The sequence below is a fragment of the Bos indicus x Bos taurus genome, chromosome 27 (assembly GCF_003369695.1).
Source record: "Bos indicus x Bos taurus breed Angus x Brahman F1 hybrid chromosome 27, Bos_hybrid_MaternalHap_v2.0, whole genome shotgun sequence".
In the NCBI taxonomy this organism is placed as follows: Eukaryota; Metazoa; Chordata; class Mammalia; order Artiodactyla; family Bovidae; genus Bos; species Bos indicus x Bos taurus.
This window is the reverse complement of record NC_040102.1, coordinates 32,638,022-32,665,271: the sequence shown is the minus strand read 5'-3', so window position 1 is coordinate 32,665,271 and position 27,250 is coordinate 32,638,022. Positions and strand designations below refer to the sequence as shown.

The window sequence follows — 27,250 nt, the reverse complement described above, 5'->3', positions numbered from 1 at the left end:
AGCTATTATATCTAGAATGGTTAAACAACAAGGTCCTGCTGTGTAGCATGAGGAACTATGTTCAATATTCTATGATAAACCATAACAGAAAGAATATTTAGAAAGAATGTGTGTATAACTGAATTACTTCCCAGTACAATAGAACTTAACACATTGTAAAAAACTATGATTTTTAAAAAATGCACTAGCTTAGAGAAATCACGATCTTCTCAAAATACCCTAAGCATTTTATGGATACGGGACTCCCTTTACAGCATTTCTCAGGGTGTGCCGAGGGACCAGGACTCATTCAAAGGACTATGCGCTCTCAAGTCTGTAGCACCCAGTACGTGTTGGGCGCCAAGTAAGTTCTCAATAAATCTTTAAAAGTAATGAATGGAGCCACGAGGTTGAATGAGGTTAACAGGTTGTCAAACAGGGGAAATGGCACTAAAACAACAGAGTTCTGCTACGTTTTCCTGCCTCTTAGATGGCTGGCACCTCCTTTCCTTTCCCCTTCCGATCACTGTTAAACATTTACAATGTACTAAATAGGTCTTTCCCACACTGTAGCACCTCTCAGGAGGAAACCTGAGGCAAAATGTCTGTCTTCTAATTTCTCTCTCTCTTTTTTTTTAAATTTTATTTATTTGGCTGCACCAGGTCTTAGTTGCAGCAAGCAGGATCTTTGATCTTTAGTTGTGGCATGCAGGATTTAGTTCCCTGACCGGGGATCAAACCCAGGCCACCAGCCTTTGCAGCAAGAGCCTTAGCCCCTGGACCACCAGGGAAGTCCTCATCTTTTAATTTCTTACATGGTTAAAAGCAAGCACACATGGTTGACTGGCATAACTTGCCAACTCTTCAATTCTGTAGCACTTCCTGAATACCTACTGTGTGTCCAGGTTTCTGCTGGAGGAGACAAGTCACCACCTGGTCCTGCCCTGAAGAGGACTGTTGGAAGCCAAAGCTTGGAGAAATCTGAGTGAAGCCTTGCAGTGGATAGGATGTAGGTTGGCCAGAGAGAGAGGTGGGCAGGGCAGCCACGGGCCAGCCTAGCGATTAAATGGCTGAAGTGGGAAGTTTATCTGGGCTACAGTTTGTTCAAGAGATAGAGGAGAGGGAATCAGGGTGGGGCCCACATAGGAATGCCTTGGAAGCTCTGTTAAGTCTCAGGTTAATGCAGTTGATGGAGAGGTAATGTTGCAGAATTCCCAGCAGGCAATGTGCAGTGTGGCTCAAGAGGAAGGGAGCCTACAGACCAGGTGGGAAACTAACAGCAATCCAAGATCCGGGTTCTGAGGATCTGGGAGAAGCAAGGGATGCAGCAGACACACTGGATGAGAGTCAGACACCCTGGGCTGGCGCTCTAGTCAGACACCCTGGCCTTGAACAAATCACTTCTCTGCTCCTCTGGGCCTTTCCTTAACTCTAAAATCTAAAAACCTTCCTCGACCTCTGCAATCTGATGCTCAATAGATACTTGAGCCCCCAGGATATTGGAAATGAAGGGAATCGCCAGTCTAAAGGAAACTGCGAACCAGGAAGTGCCTGATGGAGAGCCCAGAGTTAAAGAGGGAGGAGAGATTGCAGAGGGTCCAGCGAGGAGAAATGGGGAACTCCGAGGGTGGGGGTGGGGGGAGGGCCTCTGCTCCCGAGGAGGTCCGTTTGGCAATCCCATTTCCAGTTCCTCCTTTAGTCCCCTTCCCTGACTTAGCCTCTCAGCCTCACCTTATTTGGTGAGGGTGGGGCAAAGTAGAAAGCTCCCAAGCCACCACAGGTGCCCCCTGCTTGTGCCTTCACCTTTTCTGGCCTTCAAAACATCCTCTTCAATTGCCACCTACCTGGCACCTTCCCCGAACCGACTTTCCTCCGGAGTAACGGCCCCAGCGGCCAAAGTAGGAAGAGCAACGAATTTGGGATCGCCTTCGCAGTCACTCGCATTGTTTTTGTTCTTTAGTCGCTAAGTCGTGTCCGACTCTTTTGCGACCCCTTGGACTGTATGTAGCCCACCAGTCTCCTCTGTCCATAGGATTTCCCAGGCAGGAATACTGAGTGGGTTGCCATTTCCTTCTCCAGGGGATCTTCCCTACCCAGGGATCGAACCTGGTCTCCTGCATTGCACGCGGATACTTTACCACTCATCCTCATAGCTACCATTTATTGAGAACGCACCCTGTGCCAGGTAACATGACATTTTTTTTTTTACAGCAGTCTCTGAGGTGGTTGCTCTCTCATTTTACATATAAAGAAACTGAGACCTAAAGGTAACTAAGGAATCTGTACAAAGCCAAACACCTGCCAGAGGGCAAGACCAGTCTGGAAATGAGGTCTGACTCCCCTAATCGCTGCTCCGGCCAGATCCGGTTGGGCTGGGCGACCTTTGGCCGTTGGGGACATCTTCCACCATTTAGCATCACCTCTTGGCATCACCGACTGCATGGACATGAGTTGAGCAAGCTCCGGGAGTTGGTGATAGACAGGGAAGCCCGGGCTGCTGCAGTCCATGGGGTCGCAGAATCGGACACGACTGAGAGAGTGAACTGAACAGAACTGACCACCCCTTAGGGTAGAAGTCTCCAAGGCCCGCCCCCTAAGGGGCGGAGTCGGACAGGTCCTGCAGGTGGGGGCGGTGGGCGGGGACTGTCTGGGGGCGGGGCACAGAGGGGCGTGACCGGAAGCCTTAAAGAGGCTGCGGAGACTGGGGCGGGCGGTAGGGGCCGCCGGTCGCGGCGATCACCTCTACTTTTCGTTTGGGTAGTAGAACCGCCACCATGTCCCTGGCAGCCTCGGCGGGCCGGGGCCCCGGGGCCGTGTGGTCCCCGACGCACGTGCAGGTGACGGTACTGCAGGCGCGAGGCTTGAGGGCCAAGGGTCCCGGGGGCACGAGCGACGCGTATGCGGTGATCCAGGTGGGCAAGGAGAAGTACGCCACCTCGGTGTCGGAGCGCAGCCTGGGCGCGCCCGTGTGGCGCGAAGAGGCCACCTTCGAGCTGCCGCCGCTGCTGTCGGCCGAGGCCGCGCCCGCCGCCGCCGCCACCCTGCAGCTCACCGTGCTGCACCGCGCGCTGCTCGGCCTCGACAAGTTCCTCGGCCGCGCGGAGGTGGACCTGCGGGGGCTGCACCAGAATCAGGGCCGCCGGAGGACCCAGTGAGTGTGCGGACGGGTGGCGAGCGCGGGGAGACGGGCGGTGCGAGCACGAAGCCTGGCAGGAGCGCCGAGACCCTTGGAGAATGTGTCTCTCCAAGGGGACGGCCGGGGCCACGCCTTTGCGGAGGGGGACCCTCCTCAATCCCCCCCTCGCTCGGCCGGTTCTAGTATTCTCGCCTAGCTTCTCCTTGGGCTGTACCGCCCCGGCTCTCCCAGTAGGTGGGTTCCGGTACCTGGGGATTTTTTTTTTTTTTTAATCTACGGGACGGCGCTCAGCGCCTGGCATTTAGTAATCACTTCATGAATTTTTGATGAATTGAAACTATGTGTGGGCTGATGAATTCCTCTTATTCGCTGAGTAGCTGTGTATATTTGATGTAGGGTTCAGCTTACGTGTAAAGCCTCCTGGGTATTTCATTGTACTGGACATCGAGCTGTGAATGGCTGGGCCGGAGCGCTGGGAAAACCAACTGGAGCAGTTAGATCCACTGACACCAAAGCCCTAGAGGCTCGCTCAGGGGCCGAGCTAGGGGTGGGTGTGGGTGTGGGGTGGGGAAAGGGGAACGCGGGCTGCTCAGCGAGGGCTATCCCCTACCCCCATCTCACCAACGCCTTAGGGGTTGATCGGGAGAATTTGCCCCTCCCTCCTTCCTTTCCTCCTCTAGGAATGCTAGAACAGTTTGGTCTTAACTTTCAGACCAAAATACCCTAACCATGTTTGCCCTCGGCCCCAAATTACTGAGGATTTCCCAGTGATGGCTGGAACCAGGGCCTGCGGTTAGCCAGGCTAAACTGAAAAGTAGGCCCTGTTTCGCTCTGGAGTTTGCAAAGTTCTCTCTGGTCCTACTGAGTCGGGGGTTGGGAGGGGCAGGATGGCTGCCCACCTGTAGCTCCCCTCCCTCCTTAAGATGTTTCTCTTAGGGTAACACACTCCTGCAGGGAAAGCAAAGCAAACTCCTGTGCATTCTGAAGTGTTACCGGTTTGTTTTCTCTCAGTGTTTGGAATGGAACATTTGATTATGCTCATCTGTTATACCCAGAGCTAGCCTCCTTTAGGGCTTCCTCTCTGGTTCAGCAGTAAAGAATTCACCTGCCAATGCAGGAGACGCAGGTTCCATCCCTGGGTGGGGAAGATCCCTAGAGAAGGAAATGGTAACCCACTCCAGTATTCTTGCCCAGAAATCCATGGACAGAGGAGCCTGGTGGGCTACAGTCCGTGGGGTCCCACAAGAGTTGGACATGACTGAGCAGGTACACACACACAGCCTCGCTTAGCTTAATTGGTTACTTTGCTGGACGTTAAATATGCTAGTCATGTTATCACCTAACTCCTGTGGTTTATGAAGCACTCTGATTCACGCTGTATGTTTTAGATATACATGGTATTTTAACTTTCCCTTGGGAAGGAAGCAGGAAGAGCCAGAGGATTTGATGTTACCAGACTCTCTTTTCTGTAGGTTCTTGCAAATGTTATAACTGCTTCCTTTATCCAGCCAAAGATGAACAGGCATTTCTGAGCTCGAATCAGATAAAAAGGGAGAGCCTAGAGGTGAGGATGGATGGGGTATCTTTGTGGCATCAGCTTACAAGCTGTAAGGTGAGCAGCAGCATCTTTGCTGACCAGGGGCTGGAGCAGTCCTAACTTTCTGCTTGATTAAATGACATTTGGGGCCTTGGATGTACTGTCCTTTGCCTTGTCCCGTCCAAGATGTGTGGATATCATGTCTGACTCTACCATCTGTTTCTTCTTATTCCCTTGAAAAGTAGATTGGATCTCCCTGCTAGAGATAGGGATTCCAGATCTCTGGGTCTGGTGCCCACTCTGGCCCTGGCTCACTGTTGGGCTTCAGGATGCTCCGTCTCTAAATACCCAAGTTTCCCCATGTACCGATGGAGCTTGTGGCCAGATTTGGCTGATATTTATAAGATGTTTCCGGGTTCCTGGATTAATGGAGCCCCATGTATTGATTCAAAAGGTCCTGTTACTGGTTTGGGAGGAACAAAAACCTCCTCAAGTTCCCCTATTTCAGGAAAGGTTCAGTCTCTGCACCTTCATTTTTCCCATCCTCTCTGATGTAATTCTAAACCTTGGTAATTACTCCTGTCTCTATTATATAAGCTTGTGACCACTTAGTTACAATATCAGCTTGTAGGAAAACCATGCTTAGTTGATTTTTTAATAACTACAAAGGAAGCCTTCTTCACTCCTCCAGCAGTAGGCAAAATCTCAAGCTTTCCATCTGTCACTTCCTGGGACTTTCCAAGATGCTAGGGGAACTCAGTTAAACCAGGCCTGTCTGATGTCCTGGTACTTCACTTGGGTGCCCAAGATAGCTGTAATTTGCAGCATGAGACATACACTTTTAGGTGGAAGTTTAACAGAAAGAATCTGGTTGGGCTAGGAGGATCATTTGAACTGGTTATTAAGGGTTTGACTCCACCTTAGACATTAAAACCAAAATCAAAAGAAAAGCTCACATCTTGGCCTATAGTTTAATGTGTGTGTGCGTGCATGTATGTTAATCTTTACAGAAAATAGTTGTGGTCCAGAAGTTAAAACTCAAAGTGTTAAGAGATAAATTTGCTGATATTTTCATTTGTTCTCTTAATAAGACCCCACATATCAAACATTTGGAATCAAGAGAATATGCTTTTTGTAAGGACTCAGATTTTGCCGACCTTAGATTAGGGTGATGATCAGTTCAGTTCAGTTCAGTCTCTCAGTTGTGTCTGACTCTTTGCGACCCCATGGACTGCAGCACGCCAGGCTTCCCTGACTGTCACCAACTCCCAGAGCTTACTCAAACTCATGTCCACAGAGTCGGTGATGCCATCCAACCATCTCATCCTCTGTCATCCCCTTCTCCTCCTGCCTTCAATCTTTCCCAGCATCAGGGTCTTTCCATTGAGTCAGTTCTTCGCATGAGGTGGCCAAAGTATTGGAGTTTCAGCTTCAGCATCAGTCCTTCCAATGAATATTTAGGACTGATTTCCTTTAGGATGGACTGGTTGGATCTCCTTGCAGTCCAAGGGACTCTCAAGAGTCTTCTCCAACACCACAGTTTAAAAACATCAATTCTTTGGCGCTCAGCTTTTTTATAGTCCAGCTCTCACATCCATACATGACTACTGGAAAAACCATAGCTTTGACTAGACGGATCTTTGTTGACAAAATAATGTCTCTGCTTTTTAATATGCTGTCTAGGTTGGTCATAGCTTTTCTTCCAAGGAGCAAGTGTCTTTTAATTTCATGGCTGCAGTGTGGTGATACATATCTTTAAAACACTAAACAGAGACGGACGTATAGATAGGATCCATTTAATAGGGAAGAGTGTGTGGCCCCTTTAGGTAAGAAGAAATTGAAAGGACCTGATTTTGCACTGATATTAATGCAATTGTCCCTCATATCCAAGGGTGATTGGTTCCAGCTTCCCTCCCCCCTCAATGCCACAATCTGCGGATGCTGAAGCCCCTTATATAAAATGGCTTCATCTTTGTGTATAACCTTTGTACATCCTTGGAGAAGGAAATGGCACCCCACTCCAGTATCCTTGCCTGGAAAATCTCATGGACAGAGGAGTCTGGTGGGCTGCAGTCCATGGGGTCGCAAAGAGTCGGGCACGACTGAGTGACTAACACTTTTTGTACATCCTCCTGTATACTTTAAATCATCTCTAGATTACTTATAATACCTAATATGATATATATGCCACATTGTTGTTCTGTGGCTCAGTTGTGTCTAACTCTTTACGAACCTATGGACTGCAGCATGCCAGGCTTCTTGTAAGTAGTTGTAAATACCATGGAAATGCTATATAAATAGTTGCCCGTGCATGAATCCAAGTTTTGCTTTTTGGAGTTTTCTGGAGGTTTTTTTTTTTCTTGAATATTTTTGAGATATTTATATTTTGGTTGAATCTGAGGACCTGTGGATACAGAGGGCAGACTCATCCATACTTCTCTGTGGTCTCAGCTGAGCTTTGGTTAAATGGAAGTCAGTTAAGTCCCGTGATCATGAAACAGACGTGAATCTGAGAGGCAGAGTAAGGGGACCAACATGCGGGCTTCTCTGCTGTCTAGTCTTGAGTAGCTAGGGGTCCTAGATTGGACAAAAAAAACCAAACTCAAAACCAAGCATCTTTTAAGAATACCAACAGCAATAAAAATGGGGGCAGTAATTGCTTAAAGACAGATTAAAATAAATATTCAGGCTGGTGACTGGAAGGCCATTGTGTAACCAGATAGGATGAAATTTGATACAATAGCCTTTCAGATATGGAGAGAGAGTGAATGATGGAGGGTCATTTTCTCATCTTTCTTGAAGATTCAAGAGAGCATTTGGCTGCATAGAAAGGATTTGGATGCTGGTAAAGGTTAGACATTTTGAAGAACTGTAAGTGTAGTAAGATGGTGTAATATGTTGCCAAAGGAAATTCAGGTGATTAAGAAGAAGGGTGAGACCATTGTTTTTCTGGGAGAGTGGGAGGCAGAGAAGTCACAGATGAGCACAGAGATCTCAACTTCACAAATCTGAGCCGTCGGCATTTGCGCTTGTAGAACACCTCTGGGTTTCCTAAGCACTTCTCGGCTTTTTGTAACGGACTGGAAAATTTGAGCAATGCTGTTACTGGTTAAGTATTTGTGTTTTTTTGAGATTCCTCTTAAAGATGACATTGAGGCTTTACTGGAAACCCTCCCATCTCCAAACTGGCAGAGGCCCCCTCCACCCAGTATAGGAAACTGATGGCTCAGTGTCCAGGATTGGTGATCTATGGGCTCTGGAAGAAGTAACCCCAGCCTGTTCACAGTCGGGGAATGGAGTGATTCAGAGGGGAGGGTGCATCAAAGTCACGGTTCCTGTGATGTGAAAGGTGTGCTTTATGTGATATGATTTGATGGTGATTTCATTTACAAGGCATTCAGTTAGCAATGCAGAAAGTTCTCACTGCCTTTCCCCCCGCTTGTTTTTAAAGTTCATCCATACTTTTAGTAATTATTTTTTAACACCTACTATTTTTGAGGCACTGGGTAGACAGCATAAACAATGATCCCTGCTTTCAGGAAGCCCAGAGCCTTGTGGGGAGATAGACAGTAAACACCATGAATATTCATTGGAAGGACTGATGCTGAAGCTGAAGCTTTAATACTTTGGCCACCTGATGCGACAAGCTGACTCATTGGAAAAGACCCTGATGCAGGGAAAGATTGAGAGCAAGAAGGTAGGGGGTGACAGAGGATGAGATGGTTGGATGGCATCACCGATTCAATGGACATGAATCGGAGCAAACTCTGGGAGATAGTGAAAGACAGAGGAGTCTGGTGTGCTGCAGTCCACAGGGTCTCAAAGAGTCGGACACAGCTTAGCGACTGAACACAGATGAACACAAAGATGAGTAATCTTGTGCTGCGATGAGTGTGGTGGAGGAAGAGAACAGGGTATCATAAGAGAAAGAGCAAAGATTGCAGATGGCCTCTCTGAGGCAGAGGCCTGGAAGATAAAGAGGAATTTTTCCAGTGAAAAGTAGAGGAAGGGGAGCAGCCTGTGCAAGGCCCTGAGGCAGGAAGACCTGGGAAGCTGGAGAGGTTGCCTAGATTGAGGCTGAAGAGGAAGGCCGGGCTTCCTTCAAGAGCAATGGAAACTGCTGAGTGTTGAAAGCAGAGGGGTGACGTGATCCAGTTTGTGAAAGTCTGGCTGTCTGATGGAGAGCAGATTTGGAGCAGGTTTAGCCTGGAACCCGACAGGTGGGCTGGGAGGCTCTGGCAGGAGGAGGGTGACAGGCGTGGGCATGGACAGTGGTGGGTGGGTTTCAGAAATATTTCCAAGGTTCATTTGGCCTTACTGGTGGTGGATTGGGTGTGGGTGGGGGAGAGCGAGAGGAAGTGATAAGAATGAACAAATAAAATAAGGAGAACTTGCTGTTGAATGTGAACCAGGAAACGGTGATGGCTTGCTTTCCCCAGCAGTCACTGTGATACAAGAGTGAGGTCAACATGTCTTGGCAAAGACAACATGGGCCATGATGCCTGTGTGTCGAGTCTTCTGTTGGAGCAAATGAGTAGGAAACACCATCGAAACCAGGGCGTGTACCTGTGCGTCCCCAAGTGTTTGCACTTTTAGCACAGGCCAAGTCTTTGTTCTGTAATAGCGTAACTGATGTGACCTCACCGGTTGCGCCAACACGGCAGGTGGAGTCACTGCCACAAGGAACACAGGACCGAGAAAAGGAAAAATGATACACAACACGAGGGGAAGTAAACCCGTCAGTGAAAAACACAACTCTGGAGGCAAGTCAGTCAACCATTCCAACCATGTAAAGGTTTTTCGCATCAGGGGAAGGTGAACGTACAAAAGAGCCTTGTTTGGCTCAACTTCCCTTTGGTTACAAAGACCTCTGTTGTATTTCTACAACCACCATCAGAGGAAGGCTTTTATAAATAGTATCTCTGTCATTTTAATTGTAGTTATTAATTTAAAAATGTTATGATTGCATTAAAAACAATACATGTGCTTATTAAACTGTCATTAGCTCTAACCTGTATTTGCTGACATCATCCTTCCGTCCCCCTGGACAATAATCTTTGGTCTCCTTTTCCCTGCTCTGGTTTTTAATTGCTCTATGTCTGAGGAAGCTGCTTCTCACCCTGTACATTGGGAAGGATGCTGGCCGTGGTTTAGCTCTAGAGGGTTCGGATGTCCTCCGTGAACGGAGGGAGTGATTCGAAGGCATTTAAGGCCTTATTTCATCTCACAGCCAGGCCCTGGGTGGCCTTTGGTTCACAGCCTACTTGGATCTCTAAGCCTCAGAGCCTTTGAATTCCAACAGAATTAACAACCAGAACCTTGATCAGCCTTTGAAGAAAACCGGCATCGGTGTGGAAAGACTCGGTGAGCGGGTTGTGCTTCCCTGAAGGTGTCCTAGGTCGGACCTTGTGCCGCAGCTGGAGACCAGGCCAGCTGACACTCTTTCCCCTTGTCCAGGGCCCACTTCCGTCTCTTCATTTGCTGTGTGACCTAGCCCAGGTGTTCCAACATCTCTGAATGGGCAAGTAAGTGGTTACAGTCCCTGGAGACATAGGGCAGGCGGTCATTTGCCAGTGGGATGTGGAGAACTGTTTAATCTTTGTTAAACACTTCTACCCCACAGACTGGAGCCCCGCCAGGCTCCTCCGTCCATGGGATTCTCCAGGCAAGAATACTGGAGTGGGTTGCCATTCCCTTCTCCAGGGGATCTTCCCGACCCAGGGATTGAACCTGGGTCTCCCGCATTGCAGGCAGAATCTTTACTGTCTGAGCCACCAGGGAAGACTCTGCTTCTTGGTGGGGAAGCAGAGCATCTGACTCATCTGGTTATCAAGGTGAGTCCCAAGGAGGAAAAAAGAAAACCCACATACCGAGAGCATTTCAAAATCCTATTCTAACAACAAACTTCAGTAAGAATGAAGAGTTCCTTTCATGTAAGAGGAAACCCCACAGCCTGATGCTGTGGGAGGCGGCACTCTTGAAGAAACGGCCTGTCCCTCACACAGAACACGGTACTCTGGATCACAAGAGGCCTTTTCAGACCAGGCCTTCTGGAGGCCGTGGTGGTTCTCCCTGGGGTAGCCACGTCTCTTTTCATAAACAAGAAGTTTAAAATTAGTGTTCTAATTTCAAAAATTTGTTGTTGTTGTTCAGTCACTCAGTCATGCCTGACTCGTTGCAACCCCATGGACTGCAGCACCCTGGGCCTCCCTGTCCATCGTCAACTCCCGGACTTTGCTCAGTTGCATGTCCATTCAGTTGGTGATGCCATCCAACCATCTCATCCTCTGTCTCCTTCTCCTCCCGCCTTCAATCTTTCCCAGCATCAGGGTCTTTTCCAATGAGTCAGCTCTTCACATCAGATGGCCAGAGTATTGGAGTTTCACCTTTAGCATCAATCCTTTCAATGAATATTCAGGGTTGATTTCCTTTAGGATTGACAAGTTTGATCTCCTTGCAGTTCAAAGGGACTCTCAAGAGTCTTCTCCAACACCACAGTTTGAAAGCATCAATTCTTTGGCCCTCATCCTTCTTTATGGTCCAACTCTCATGTCCATCCATACATGACTACTGGAAAATCCATAGCTTTAGCTATTCGGACCTTTGTTGGCAAAGTGATATCTCTGCTTTGTAATATGCTGTCTGGGTTTCTCATAACTTTTCTTCCAGGGAGCAAGCATCTTTTAATTTCATGGCTGCAGTCACCATCTGCAGTGATTCTGGAACCCAAGAAAATAAAATCTGTCACTGTTTCCACTTTTTCCCCTTCTGTTTTGCCATGAAGTGATGGAACCAGATGCCATGATCTTAGGTTTTTGAAAGTTGAGTTTTAAGCCATCTTACATTTAGCCGAGTGGATTAGAGAGGAAGGGTGGCCTCGGTGTGAACTTGGGGTCTGGCTTGCCCATCAGCACTGCTGCTCAGCACCGGAGAAGCAGGTCACCTGCCGCTCGGGGGCTCGCTGTTGCCTTTGGCAAAGGAGCCGCTTTTAGGCACTAATGAGATGAGAAATTCCTTTCCTGCAGAGAGAGGCGTGTAGATAATCTGTTAGAGAGAAATCAAGGGCTTTCATCTCCAGGGTGTCCCTGAGGGACACATTTAGGAATGTGCCCATGGGGAGAAAAAGGGCAGCTGGAATTAAGTGTCTTTTCCTGAATGCTGCCCTCCCTAGTGGAGCCAAAGGAAAACGTTTTATAAGAAATGCCAGAAAAACTTTATAGAGGTGCGACGGCTGCACGCTTCATTTTTAAACTTCTTGTTTATTAAAAGAGATGTGGCTAGCCCAGGGAGAGCCACCACAGCCTCCAGAAGGCCTGGTCTGAAAAGGCCTCTTGTGATCTGGAGTACCATGTCCTGTGTGAGGGACAGGCGGGCCCCAGGGCTGTTTCTTCAAGGGTACCGCCTCCCACAGCACTGGGCTGTGGGGTCTCTTCTTATACCAAAGGAGCTCTTCATTCTTACTAAAGTTTGTTGTTAGAACAGGATTTTGAAATGCTCTCAGTCTGTGGTTTTTTTTTTCCCTCTTCCTTGGGACTCACCTTGATAACCAGATGAGTCAGATGCTCTGCTTCCCCACCAAGAAGCAGTCTTCCCTGGTGGCTCAGACGGTAAAGATTCTGCCTGCAATGTGGGAGACCCAGGTTCAATCCCTGGGTCGGGAAGATCCCCTGGAGAAGGGAATGGCAACCCACTCCAGTATTCTTGCCTGGAGAATCCCGTGGACGGAGGGGCCTGGAAAGGCCCCAGTCCGTGGGGTCACAAAGAGTCGTTGGACACAACTGAGTGACTAACACACACCCCCCACCAGGGGTTCCCGAAGAAAGAAGTGTGAGTCTGTCTGGGGGGCTGAGAGAGGACCGAAAGCGCTGTGATGTCTACCGGGCTGGTTTGTTTCCTTTGTCCTGGCCAGGAGGTGGTGAACCAGACCATCTCATTTCCTTTCTCCATCCTTAAGATCTCTGTGCCTGAGTGACAAAGGACCCCACGGAGACCCTTCTTTGGCAGATCACATAAAATACATTACCTTGAGGCAAAAGGCAAGATACCGGATCTGGTGTTAGAATATTAATTTTTGTGGCTTTTTGAGATATGGTCAAATAAAACATTGGTAACTAGATGATAGGAAGAGTGGCAGACTTCCATGTTTATAAATGTGTTAATATTTCTAATTCTTAGCAAATCTTAAAATACTGATGCTTGGTTATTTCCTGTAGTCTTTACCTACACGGAGTTGAGTATTGCTTTCAACTTAGAAAATATGCCTTGATCCTTACACTTCAGCCAGTTATGTCATCTTGGCGTGTGCCTGAAATCATTTGGGGACCCTCTGTTTCTTGTCTCTCCCACCTCTGTAGAAGTTCTGAAGAGTTCTGAGGGTCATTACATCTCATGATAAATTACAGAATTACATACTGATCACTTCACTTCACGAAGGACAGGGAAGCCTGGCATGCTGCAGAGTCCATGGGCTTGCAAAGAGTAGAACCCGACTGAGCGACTGAACAACAACATGATATTTCAAAATATCGTATCTGCTTTTTAATTTTGGAAATTGTATCATACAAACTAATTTTATAATTGAGTTTTTTCCCCACTCCCTTCAAATGCAAATCATTGTTATTTGTGTTTGATGGTGTCAGTTTGGATCCCTAGGAATACCGTCAGTCTGAACTGTTGGTATCTTACATTCCCTTCTGAGAACGACATGCATGGCTGAACAATGGTATAAATGCACTCACTGAATATCATGCAGCCATTAAAAATAGTGGATATGGGGACTGTACGACAGCTATATTTAACACACTACAAAGAGAATTGCATGTGTTCTCTGGTTATTACCAAGTCATGATCAGAGCTAACACCAAGTGTTTATTAAGTGCCAGGCACTGTTCTAAGCTCTCTACATATATTAAGCCATTTAAGCTCAGGTGGTAAAGAATCCACCTGCAATGTGGGAGACCTGGGTTCGATCCCTGGGTTGGGAAGATCCCCTGGAGGAGGGCATGGCAACCCACTCCAGTATTATTCCCTGGAGAATCCCCATGGCCCGAGGAGCCTGGTGGGCTACAGTCCCTGGGGTTGCAAGCAACTTCTGAGTGGTTCTGAGCGACTAAGCACGCACAATCTTTGTAACATCCTTTGTAAGCACCTTATCATAGGTGCTTTTAACCTTGTTTCAGAGGAGGAGCCAGAGAAGTCAAGTAACTTGTCTGAAGTCTCTCAGTTAAAACATGCAGGAAAAATACTTCAAGAAAATACATCAAAAGGGAGTGGTTGAATTAGCATTAGAGAGAGTCAGTTAAAACTTTTTTCCTATAACCTGCTTTAATTACTTTCTAAGGGACTTTCTATAGAGCAAATAGTATGGGAAGATCAAAAGCATTTTCAACCTGCTTTTTATACGATCTTTCCTTTCCCGTATCATTTTCTAACTTTTTAGGATTGAATTTGATGGCTACAGACAGCCTTTCAGTGGTGCAGAATGGCTGTTTCAGGGATTAGGGTCAAAAAGGAACCATTTGCAATCTTCATAATTTACCACCAAGTAGCTGGTGATGGGCAGATGGGAAAGTCCACCTGGGGAGGGGAGTGGGGCGGCAAGAATGGCTGATCGGTGACTCTGTATTCAGAGTTAGGTAACGAGGACCAGTTACCTTGGTCAGTAACAAAACCTGTTAAACCACTTAGCTTCTGCCGGGTATACCCCACAAGCGTTTTATAGGTCTTAAACGTCTTTGTCCCTGTTTGCTATGCATTGCCTCTATACTGCCAAGAAAAGAATCTAGACACTTCACCCACGTGGAGTCACTCCTTCTCACAACCCCTTTTAGATAGCCTCCTCTGCTGACCCTGTGAGATTCTCAGCCTTATTTTTCTTCCCCGGGGAAGACAGTGAAGGAACTGATTTTTAAAATTTTTCCATCAAGCGCATCCTCATCTCAAACACATGAAACTCAGGTGCTGTTCTGTCCTTCCTGCTTCTCCCCTCACCGGAGGCCATGATCCCCTGTGTCTTGAAGTTCAGTTCCCATGGGGATAACTCACGCTACAAGTCAGGGTGGAGACTTTGCACCGGAAGGGAACTAGGCAGTCCGTCCTTGACCCTGGAGCCCATGTAGACAGCATCCCTTGAAATGAACACTAACACATTAAAACAAGGAGCTAGTGGTCGTCCTTACCTTTGTGTTTCCTGGAGCTTCGTGTGTCTGATGGGAGGGTAGAGCCTTAATTCATTTTTCTGGGTCCTCAAGTAGGTGGTTCTTATAGCCCCATGGGATTTCACTTAGCTGAGAAACTTTTTTGTGTATAAGTAAGTGTAAGTGTTAGTCGCCCAGCCATGCCCGACTCTTTGCGACCCCATGGACTGCAGCCCACCAGGCTCTTCTGTCCATGAGATTTTCCAGGCAAGGATACTGGAGTGGATTGCCATTTCCTTCTCTTTGTGTATGACAGTCCTTACTTGTGGGATTCCCTGGTAGTTCAAAGGGTCAAGAGTCTGCCGGCAATGCAGGAGACCCGGGTTCAAACCCTGGGCCAGGAAGATTCCCTGGAGAAGGAAATGGCACCCCACTCCAGTATTCTTGCCTGGAAAATCCCATGGACAGAGGAGTCTGGCAGGCTACAGTCCATGGGGTCACAAAGAGTCAGACACAACTGAGTGATTTCACACATGTCCTTATCTGTGATGAAATTGTATATGCTAGCAGGAATTTCTTTTCGTGTTAAATTATTTTCTCATGCTTCATAATCAGAAAGAAAAAACAGCCGTTGATTCAGTGTAACAGACACTCCGTGATCGTTGGGTGAGCCGGTCCCGTCTCCCACTGTCTGGCCTCTTGGTTCTGTGTTTCCAGCGCCCGCTGTGCCAGAGCGGGCACGGACCACATCTTTGTAGCCATTATTTCCCTGTCTCCGCCTTGAATCTCTGAAGCTGTCATTTTTTTTTTTCTTCGTCTACCCTGTGGAATGTTTTAAAGGAAAAAACATGTCTGCTTCAGCTACAGACAGATTATTTTGGAGGCGTACCGGCCTGTCCTTTACACAACCGTAAGCCCGCACGTCTGCTGGGATGCACTGCGAGACCTTTCATTTCCCCAGAGCAGGAACCACACTGCCCACATTCCGATGGAGGGCCCCTGGGATCAGCTTTCCTTGTCCTGAGAAACCTACATGCTGAGGGAAACCAGCCCTGGGAATTGCGCGTGGTTGGGTTGTTTTAGCTGTTTCAAAACTTGAGTGTTTAAAAACCCAGGAGATTTGACAATGTGTATCTGGACTCTAGTCCCCCAGTCAGGCCCCTCGGGAGGCAGACCCTGTGTCCTGCATTCTGTACCCTGTTCATTCTCTTCTTTTACATTCCCTTGTTGCTTTCTTCATAAGACATCTTTTTGAAAGGGTAAAAGCCTTAAATGAACTTTTCTGTATTTTTAGCTGTTTAGCTTTGTCTTATGTTTGACCAAGAAGACCCCAAACCAAAAAATCCCCAAACAGTTGGGCAGCCTGTTTGGATAATAGGCATTTTTTGCTTGAATGTTTATTCCCAAAACCCTCGCCTGACTGAGGGACATGGAGATTAAAGTTTTCATTTTAGACCATTTTGTATGATTGGAATTTTTACCCTATGCCTGTTATTATTTTTTCATTTGTTTGTTTACAGAGGTATACTTTTTCGATTTGTTGTAGGTCATAGCATAGGAGAAAAGGTTTTTCTGCGAAACAAAGATTAAAGTTAGTATAGTTTCCACAAAGTCATAAAGTTGTAAACCACACTCATCAGTTCGTTCAGTTCCATGTAATTGATTCCTATTGATCTGGATGAAGTAAACAGGTTTTTCAGTTGAGTTTTGTCATTTATTGGGCTTCCCAGGTGGTACAGTGATAAAAAATCTGCCTGCCAATGTAGGAGACGAGAATTTGATCCCTAGGTCAGGAAGATCCCCTGGAGTAGGAAATGGCAACCCATTCCAGTATTCTTGCCTGGAAAATTCCAGGGACAGAGGAGCCTGGAGGGCCACAGTCTGTGGTGTTGCAAAGAGTCAGACATGACTGAGCACAGCACAGCAAAATTTTTGTCATTTGTTATTTGGTTTAGTGGTATTATCTAAAGGCTATCAGAAACTTACATTTGTTAAGAAAAGTTCTTTTTACGAGTCTTCTTGAAAATCTTCATTTTGTAAAAGCATCATTGTAAAATAACAGTTGCTGTTATTACTTTACAATATAGTTTATGTACGTGTCCTGTCTCTTGCTGTATATTCAAAGATCCTCTTAACTTTGGAAGAACTAAATTTTAATTATAAGTAAAGATGACTGTTTATAGAGGGGATCCTTTTACTTTTCACTTTTTTGATGGGTTGCAGGATTTTTTTAAGAATAGAGGCTTAAAAATAAACCTTCTGCATTAGAATTATGGCTTTCTGTCTGTACTCTGCCCTTTGTACTGGGAAAACCCAGCCCTAATTTCTGAGATAACTCAAACTTTCTGGGCTGATGTGAAGGGTGGTGCTGGGTCCTACCCAGGCTGACATCACATGCTGTGTGGCCACGCTGGGACCTGATTATTTATGAACTACTTCCGTGACATGCTGGAATTAAGTACACTGGACATCAAACTCACAGAAACACTGAAAAACTGAACCAATGCTTCAGTGTTGAAACCCACAAATATGTCCTGGTTTGAAATTTTTTAGGGTGAGACATTTCTGGATCATGGTTTTCATGAACTATCAAATTATGCTTGTGTCAAAGCTCCCTTGCTTCAGCTGTGTGGATTTAATGATCAGGGTAATGTTGCTGAAACAGTTCCTGTCTTCCCTTCCAGCTTTGATGAATCCAGCACAGACTGAGAGGGGGCTGCCTCCCTGCCTGGGATTCAGCCTGCCTTTCCCATCCTTAAATATCCCAGTGGTTGTTCTTGGCTACCTGGCCTTTGGTTTGGGGTTTGCTGGTGAAAATAAGCGACAGGAACAGTCGGAGTGCATGTTCACACCTCCTGGTGGCGTTGGAAATTTCCAAAACAAATCCCACTCTTGTGCCCAGGGACTGAACCCATGCATCAGGTGGTAATAGGCCCTCGGGGAGGATCCTGGGGTTGGCTGCAGCTTCACTCAGAATAAACAGGCTTTGATGTTGATACTTTGGGGAAGGCAGCCCCATCCGGGGGAAAGGGCAAGTGGTATTCTTTGAAGGTCAGGAGTCTTTGCATCCCCTGGGAGGGTGAGCAGAGAGGCTGTGAAAGAGCTGGGAGGAGGCCCTGGTGGAGAGGTGAGGTCTCCCCTTGTGGTCTGTGTTGTCATTTGAGCCTCCAAGTTCAGCTCTCAGCAACTTCCCCTTTTCAGGTGCCTACCCTTGGTATTTACTAAGGCTAGCCACTCCTCATCACCAAGGCTACCACGTCAGCACATGACTGTCAGGAGAGAAAGATACAAATAATCCTCTCAACATCTAAATGACAGATATGCAAACTGTTCTCCGTGAGGCCCTGGAGGTGTAATGGAAAGATACCAGGCTGGCAGGCGAGGCTGTCTGTAAAGACCATGCATCTCCCTTCTCCTCCAGCTGTGAACTATAGTTTTGAAGATCCTAAATGCTTTCTTCTAAAGATCCAAAACTGCAGCTCCCACCATGTTCTCAGGCCTTGGTTGTATTTTGCCAACCCAGTGTAAGTCTGGACTTTCCGTACAGCCTTGAGACTTAAGGCTGAGGTCAGCGATAGGGGCTTTCCCCCTTCTCGTCTTTTGACTTAGAACATTTAAATTGGAAGCTTAAGCCTCCTTCATAAAGAATGTTAATTCCAGCCCTTTTTTTCCTGTATATCATAAGAGATGGCCCATCCAGGATGAGTTCAGAAAGAGAGTGCTAAGTTGGAATCTTGGTGTAGAGAAAGGAGCTTTAGGGAAACTGCAGAGCTGGTTCAGAGTCCTGGCTGTGCCTTTTAACAATTGCAAGACCTTGTACAAGTTACCTAACTTGTGAGCCTCAATTTTCCTTATCTGTAAAGTGGGTATACTGTCTACTTCATGCCATTCTCATGAGACTTAGAGGACATTTCTCAGTATGTTTCTGCTTCCCTCTGCCCCTTTAAGTGCAGAATGAGCTAAGACAGTGGGGGCAGCAATACGCCGGGTGAGTAAGACAAGCTGAAGGTGAAAGAGGAAATTGTGTTTATTTGGGCAAAACCATCATTTCCTTAAAGTCCATAGCCCTCAGCTCTTAAATAGGTCACCGAGAAGAACATGAGAGTGTGGTTCTCAGTATGTGAACGTGACCCCGGGGGTGGCTGTGGGGAGGCCCTGTATTTGGAGTTGTTTGTTCAGTGGAAGTCGTGCCACTCACCGGGCTCACATTTTTGCAATTCACCCGATGGAACATGCCAAGGAGAGGTTTCCTTTCTCTGCAGTTTGTCTTTCCTGGGCTGATAGGATGTCATTTGCCGTATCGTGAGGTTGTTTGCAAAGGACCAAGTGAAATACTTGAATCATGCTTGAAACATTCCTTTTTCTGATCGTTAAGCTGGAGATGGGCGTCTCCTCTCAGTTTCTTGTTTTTCCCCTTGTGGTAAAATACATGTAACAGAAGTGACCATTTTAACTGTGTTTCTTGTTCTGTGGCATTACTTACTTTTACACTGTTGTGCAACTGTCCCCACCACCCAGGTCCCAAACTTTTTATCCTCCAGCTGATGCTCTGTACCCGTTAAACGCTAACTCCTCATTCACCCCCACCCCCAGCGCCTGGCACCCACCATTCTCTTTCCTGTCTCTGAATTTGACTCGTCTAGGGGCCTTAAGCTACCCTGGTGTCTCAGACGGTAAAGAATCTGCTTGTAATGCAGGAGACCCGGGTTCGATCCCTGGGTTGGGAAGATCCCCTGGAGAAGGGAATGGCAACCCACTCCAGTATTCTTGCCTGGAGAATCCCATGGACAGAGGAGCCTGACAGGGTGTAGACCACGGAATCGCAAAGAGTCAGACACAACGGAGCGAGGAACACTTTCATGCAGGGAAAGCCTCACATCCCTGGAATCATACAGTATTTGTCACTTTGTTTCTGGCTTATTTCACTCTTTTTTTTTTTTTAAATAGATATTTTTTACTCTGTTTTGCAGTTTCCATTACTCCCTGGAAGGGACTGTTCTACAAACCCTTGCTTTTCTCTGAGATACTCTTGTAAATTTGCACTTTATCTTTGTAGCTGTTTTACCCCTTTGAAGGAAAAAACCAGTCAGAGCCAGTCATAGGAAATGATTTGATGGAATGTGTATATTATTCTTAAAAATAACTCTCTACTGAATCAGGATTTTAGGTGACTATACACTAAGTACCGCTGGAGAAGGAAATGGCAGCCCTCTCCAGTATTCTTGCCTGGAGAATTCCGTGGACAAAGGAGCCTGGCAGGCTACAGTCTGTGGGGTTGTAAAGAGTCGGACGTGACTGAGTGACTATGACTTGTACACTAAGCACAGAATCAGATCCTGTACTGCCTAGTGGGTGTCTTCCCAGAAATAAAACTATGAGTTCTGCCCTCCCCTCCCCTCCCCTCCCCTCTCCCCACGTTCCCCAAAGAAGGGAGCATAGGATGTGTTTCTATATGAGGCTGGCAGTAGCAGAGAGGAGGCGCCAGATAAAGGACTGTGAGCATTGTTTTAGGCTCTTAAATTCAAAGTTAACCTCTCAGCCTTTCTCCTCCTAGGTGGTACACCTTGAAATCCAAACCCGGGAAGAAGGATAAAGAGCGAGGAGAAATTGAGGTTGACATCCAGTTTATGAGAAACAACATGACTGCGAGCATGTTTGACCTTTCCATGAAAGACAAGTCTCGGAACCCGTTTGGGAAACTGAAGGACAAGATCAAGGGCAAGAATAAGGACAGCGCGTCCGATACGGTGTCAGCCATCGTCCCCCACGTGACGCCCTCGGCTGACAGCGATGACGAAGCTCCTTCCAAAGACAAGAAGAAGAAGTCAAAGATCAAGACCTTGTTTTCCAAGTCCAACCTGCAGAGAACGCCGCTTTCCCAGTCCATGTCCGTCCTGCCAACCTCAAAGTCAGACAAAGTGATGCTTCGTCCTGGAGACTTCGAGTCCCGGTGGGAGGATGATGACGAGGACGAGTCCTCCTCTGCCTCGGATGGTGAGTCTCCTCCTCCTTCTCACTTGGCTTCTCCCCCTCCTTTGCTTTGGAAGAGAAGAAACGAACAAATCTTGGTGGTGGGGGTGGGGATGGTGTAGATGGTGGTGGTTACAGTAATGGTGATGGGGATGGTGTTGGGGGATGGTGTTGATGGCAGTGGTTACTGTAGTGGTGATGATGGTGGGGATGGTGTAGATGGTGGTGGTTATAGTAGTAGTGATGATGATGATGGTGGTGGTGCTTTTACTGATGGTGCTGGAAATGCTGGTGCCAGTGGTCATCGTAATGGTGATGACGGTGGGTACTTAAGAGTACTAACTAAGGTTAGGAAGTCTTCTCTATTTCTAAGTCCTCTAGTTTCTGCTGCTGCTGCTGCTAAGTCACTTCAGTCGTGTCCAACTCTGTGCTACCCCATAGTCAGCAGCCCACCAGGCTCCCCTGTCCCTGGGATTCTCCAGGCAAGAACACTGGAGTGGGTTGCCATTTCCTTCTCCAGTGGATGAAAGTGAAAAGCGAAAGTGAATTCACTCAGTCGTGTCCGACTCTTAGCGACCCCATGGACTGCAGCCTACCAGCCTCCTTCATCTATGGGATTCTCCTGGCAAGAGTACTGGAGTGGGTTGCCATTGCCTTCTCCCCTCTAGTTTCTAGGAATGTGTAAATTCCTTTCTCATAATGTCTGGCTCTAAAACTGATGAGCATTCGTACAAGCTTTTGGGGCTAGCATGCAAGGTTTTTGTTTGCTTTTTTGTTTTTAGATTAAGGATAAAACCATAGAACCTTACAATAATTCTGATAGTTCATTAATTCATCAGGTATTATATTGAGTTCCCTTGAAATACGTTCCTAATGAAAGCTGAGGAATCCAATTCCCTTAACTCTGAATTAACTGGGTATTTTGAAATTCAGTGACCAGTTCCCTACCACTGGCCAGATTCTGCAACCCAGCCAAGAGCACTGCCCTTCTCCCTGGTCCTTGCAGAGTTTCTTGACCTCGACACCATTGACATTTGGGGTGGGTAGCTCTTTGTTACGGGAGCCTTCCTGTATTCTGTGGCATCTCTAGCAACATCCTGGCCTCCGCCTGCTGGATGCCAGTAAACACCCCGCTCAGCTGTGACAACCAAAATAAGGACTCAGATGCTGCTTTCTCTTAATTTCTAACCCCCTTGGTTCTTGGGTCTTCTCCCCGCAGTCTTGTCTCACAAGAGGACAGCAAGCGCAGATCCTAAGCAGCTGAACCAGGTCAACTTCAGTCTCCCCAAGAAGGAAGGCCTCTCCTTCCTGGGCGGCCTCCGGTCTAAGAACGATGCCCTCTCCCGCTCAAACGTCTGTATCAATGGGAACCACGTCTACGTGGAGCCGCCCGAGGCCAAGACCGAGACCAAGGATGTCTCCCCGTCCCCCTCCCCATCCCCCCAAGACCTCAGGAAGAAGCGGTGGTTCTCATCTACGGAAAACCTGGCCTCTCGGCCTTGGAGGGAGCCTGGGGAAGCAGGCGCGGTGCCTCCCGAGTCTTCCACAAAGGACGCCCTCAAGTCTATGTCCCTGCCGTCCTACCAGCCGCAGGTCAGCAGGGACCTTCGGGAGAACGCGGCCCCGGCGACCTTGGAGGCTGCAAAGGAAACCAAAGAGAGCAAGAAACAGGAGAACAAGAAGCCAGCTCTGCCCTTCTTAGTGCCGGGAAAGAAGGACACGGCCAAGGGCAGCGAGGGTGAAAGCCCTCCTGCTGCCGCCTCAGGGAAGGAGAGGGAGGGAGCGCCCACCGCGCTCAGGGCCGGGGAGCACCAGCCGGGGCCTGCCGACGACCTTGTGAAGAAATCGGACAAAGAGGCTGCGCCTGTTGCCGCTGGACCGGGCCGAGCACTGAACCCCTTTGAAGATGAGCAGCTCCCAGAACCAGAAGCTGACCCAGAGCCCAAGGCTGCGCCTGTCCCACCTGTTTTCTCGCCCAGGGCTCCCCAGACCAGAGCCGTGAAACCCCGGTGAGTCTCGGCCCTCCCTGCGGGGACCCTGGCAGTCAGGCCTACTGTAGAGCGGGCCTTGCTTGTTGGTCTATGATGGTCCCTGTAGCAGCCGGGGTTTACTAGTCTAAGTCGCTCTTAGCCAGCCCCTCCGTGTCCCAGCCCAGGGCCTCTGCCAGCAGGCGTGGTCTGTCCCTTGTCCGGCATATCCCCAGTAAGTATCTTTGCCCCAGATATCTTAGCCACAAATGTTTCCCCTGCAAATATTTTTTGCTTCTGGCAAAAGTAGGCAGGACTGGTCTGTCCATCTCAGTGAGATAAGCAGAGCATAGTGGAGCGCCCAGGTTTTGTAGCAGATTCTGAGTGTCAGGGTCTGGGAAAAACAACAGGTTTGCATGGTGGTGGTACGTGCAGAACTGGGGATCAGTCTGTTCTTCCTGCGTATTTCGTTGGAGGCAGATGTATTCTCTCCTTGCACTTTGGTGTGGGTTTGCTGACACAAGAGCCCCTTGGTCCCCTGTTGAGTGTGCCTGGGCGGTCCTCTGTGTGTTCACTCTGCACCTTGTTGCAAGAGCCTCGGGGGTTCTGCTTTTTGGCATGACTCATATTCACCGTCATGGTATTCCTACTGGCTGGGGTGGGAGAGACTTTTTTTTGAGATTCTGCCTATTTTGATTTCACAGACACAGACACACACAGACAGAGACACACACACACACAGAGTTCCGCTTCAAAATCTGCCTCTTGCCCTGTGGTGTGCCTTGAATGGCTCTGAGTTTTTTCAGATGGTTTTTTTATCACCAGAAGAGACTGCAGGCTGTTGCTTTCCCGGGACCTTTCTGTTTCTATTGCAACAGACCTTTCTGTAGCAGATGTGCTTGATGATAAAAGCATGCCTTTTATGGGTTAAGTATTGGTGTTCCTTCTTTAACTTCTGAAGGTACTGCCCCAATATATAGTTAAAAAAATATATTGGTGTTGCTTCTTTAACTTCTGAAGGTACTGCCCCAATATATATTAAAAAAAATATATTGGTGTTCCTTCTTTAACTTCTGAAGGTACTGCCCCAATATATATTAAAAAAATATATTGGTGTTCCTTCTTTAACTTCTGAAGGTACTGCCCCAATATATATTAAAAAAAATATATTGGTGTAACTTCTGAAGGTACTGCCCCAATATATATTTAAAAAAAAAAAAAAAGAGTTCTCATCTTTGGAAAGACTATAGTTTTACATATCTCTTGCCTCTCATGTTGCATCTGCAACTGACCTGCAGGTTTTATTTTGTCCTTTTTGCAGGCCGGAAGTGTCTCCAGAGGCTCGGCCCGCACCCAGGCCCCCTCCTTCCACTAACTCCCCCCTCTTTCTTTCCACTCTCGCTTCCGGCTCTGGGCAGGTACCTGTCTCTTCTAAAACGGGGCATGACTCAGAGACACCATCCTCTGAGTCCCCTTCGGGCTCCTCCTCTATCTCCTCTCCCATAGCGGCCCCCATCTCCACATCCACCCCAATTAAGAACTGGCCCTCTGCAGACCCGGGCCAAGCCAGCTCCGAAGAACCGCCTTCGCTCCTGGAACTAGAGTTGGAAAAGGAGACTCAGACCCGAGTTCCAAATATTGATCTCCACGCTGTGGGCTTGCTTTCCAAGCAGACACCCGTTCCGCTGACTGGAGGGAGGGAAGACTATTCACCAGAGAAGACCAGTACTAACGACCTGGCACAGTCTCTCCGGACACAGCCTGAAGAGGGACAAGAAGGAGGGCTTCTGGGGTCTCCCTGGCAGGAACAACAAAGTGATATCGCTTCATCGGACGAGGCCCGAGAAGTAGCATCTGCCCTTGCGCCCGGGAGAGGCAGGAGGGGCAGCCCCGCTGGAAAGCCCCCAAGCAGGGAGGACCCAGACTCTGCGAAGGATGCAGGTGGGGGTGGCAGGCTGAGTCCTGCAGTTAAAGAAATGGCGCCCCGCCTCCACACGGGGGAGTCGGCCCCCACACCCGACTCCGCGATGACGCAGGGACATGAAGAGATGGATCCGGATGCCCGTGGTGGCGGAAAGGATACCAAGAAGCAGGCGCTGTTTTCCAAGAAGCTCTCCACAGAAGAGGCTGGGGAGGAGAACCCCAGGCTGGTTCATGGGGACAGAGGGGTCCCACAGGAGCCAACGCCACCAGAGGCCACTCCCAGAAACGCGATGGACATGGGAGACTCCCAGGAGGGGGCGGCCGTGACCGGACCGCGGCTCCCGGCCCTGGCGACTCACACTCCCTGCCCCTCCTCCAAGGGGAGCTTCTCAGGGGGTCCCCAGCCGACGATCGGCTCAGGGAGGGTTGGTCCCCTCTTCAGGAGTCAGGGAGACAACACCCGGATGGCATGGAACCAGAGCAAAGCCAGTGACCATGAAGGTCTGCTGTCCGACCCCCTGCGGGGCCTCCAGGCCCCCTGTGAGGCCAAGCCCCCAGGCGTGGCCCATCTGGACCTGACCCTGCCCTCCATCCCAGAGGTTGAGTCGGAGGACGAGAGAGGCGATCAGCCTGAAGGTGGCGGAGGGGCGGCCCTGGTGGCAGGCTGGGGAGGAGGGGCTCTGTCCTCCAGCACGGGGCCTGTCCAGCTTGAGGGGGAGAGGACGCCCAGTGAGGAGGCTGGCGGGTCAGCAGCAGGAAGCCTGCATGACCCCACGCCGGGAGCAACCGCCCCGGCTTCTGTAGAACAGACCCCAGGACCCGGCAGCAATGGCGGGAAGGCAGGACCAGCCGGAGATGGGAGCCCGCCTCGGCCTCCAGCCGCTGCCCTGGGGTCCCCTGTGTCCAGCTCCCCCACCCCTCCCCCGCTTCCTGCCACACACTCCTTTACCCCCTCTGCACACTCTGACACCCCCCATACCAATACAGCAGAATCTCAAAAAAAAGCAACAGCCGAGGGCTCCGCGGGTAACGTGGAAAATCCCGGCAAGAGGAAGCCGCTTCTTCAGGCCCGGGTCTCCCCCTCAGAGACACAGCCGAGCACTGGAAGCAGGCCGGCCAAGCACAGGTGAGAGCCGGTGTGGACCGGGGGGAACTGTCCTCGGGAGTGTAAGCCAGCCCCCCTGCCCCGACTCCCCACCCCTGCTTCTGTCTCCAGGCGTGAGGGCCTGCTCATGCACAGCTGTCCTGGCAGTGCGTGTCCCCCTGGTGTTGACAGCAGAGCGTCTTTGGCAAGGCCGTCCCCTGGGCTGGGAGCCCCCCAGAGACGACACCCCTGTGTCTTGGAGCAAGAACGTCGCAGCAGCGGCCATCCTGAGACAGAGTGGGGATTGTCCTGCCCTGTCTGATATGGAGCTCTCCTTGCAGAGAAGCATCAGGAGCCGAGTTTTCTTTCCTGGTCTCAGAGGCCAGCTGAGACTTGAGTGGGAAAAACCAGCCGGGTGGACAGCTTACTCTATGAAAACCCCACCCGGTGGGAAGCTGGCTTGTCTGTTGGAGCTCTGCAGGGCTCCAGGGCTCTGCGCGTGTCTCCAGGCTCCCCTGCTGCCTGCCTCGCTGGTTGCCACCCACCCCCCCGCCCCCGAGAGAGGTGGTCCCTCGGTGTTGTGGTTCCCGCAGGTCTAAGGGTCCTTTCCCCCTTCTCTTCCAGACTTCATCCCGTGAAGCCGATGAACACGACAGCCCCCAAGGTCTCTAACTCCACCTCGGGAACTACCGCGATCGTGAGTGAGAACTTGATCAACGAAGCCGGGATGAAGGTATGTCTTTTCTGGGAGCAGGCAGGTTAGTCTGAGTCTCCACGGCAGACAGCTCCCGGGGGTGGTGGGGAACCCCGGGATGACTCAACCACACATCTCTGTCTTTGGATGATCTTTGGAAGCCCCTACATCTCCCATGGCATACTCAATTTTTCCCCTCATAGTCATTTGGCTGTTGTTGGATTTGTGTGTGTGTGTGTGTGTGTGTGTGTGTGTGAAGCAACACGATTGGCAACCAGTACTTCTTTTTAATGAGAAGAATATGTCACCTCCCACCCCCCCACCCCGGGTCATGCAAACAGACATTCTCCTTTTCCCCATGCGTCCTTTCGTATCTTTTGGCAAGAAGGTAAAATTCTTGTAGTTGTAACTGTGGCACAGATAGCCTTTTCTTGTAACTTTATTCTGAAGTGATTTCAAACTTGAGAAAAGTTGCAAGCGTAGCACAAAGAACTCCTGTACGCCTTTCACCCCAATCCACCAGCTTATTGGCATTTCACCAGATTTGCTTTATCACGCTCACCCTCTCCTTCTCCATTCTCTTTGTATGTACATACACTTTTCCCCCCTGAATTATTTGAGAGTAACTTGCCCACGTCATGCTCCTTTTACCCCTAAATACTTAAGTGTGTAATTCCTAAGAATAAGGGTACTTATCAAAATGAAGAAATTTAACAGGCATATCACACTGTTTTCTCATCCGTTGTCCGTATTTCAATGTCACCAGTTTGTCCCAGTGGTGGCCTTTCTTCTTTGTTTCCCAGTCCAGGGTCACCAAGAGACCC

At 48.8% G+C, this 27,250-nt stretch overlaps 1 protein-coding gene across 2 annotated transcripts in view; it reads left to right on the top strand.

The window, feature by feature from the left end:
- The first annotated feature begins 2,672 nt into the window (after positions 1–2,672).
- RAB11FIP1 (RAB11 family interacting protein 1) overlaps positions 2,673–27,250 on the top strand; it is a 32,786-nt gene continuing 8,208 nt past the window's right edge. The window contains exons 1-5 of one of the 2 annotated variants that reach the window (XM_027529842.1): positions 2,673–3,130; positions 20,343–20,782; positions 21,978–22,767; positions 24,047–25,774; positions 26,357–26,465. In XM_027529842.1, the coding sequence (XP_027385643.1) occupies positions 2,754–3,130; positions 20,343–20,782; positions 21,978–22,767; positions 24,047–25,774; positions 26,357–26,465 (3,444 nt within the window). In that variant the 5' untranslated portion in view covers positions 2,673–2,753. The remainder of the gene's footprint in view (positions 3,131–20,342; positions 20,783–21,977; positions 22,768–24,046; positions 25,775–26,356; positions 26,466–27,250) is intronic. The other variant, XM_027529843.1, reaches the window with a different exon arrangement.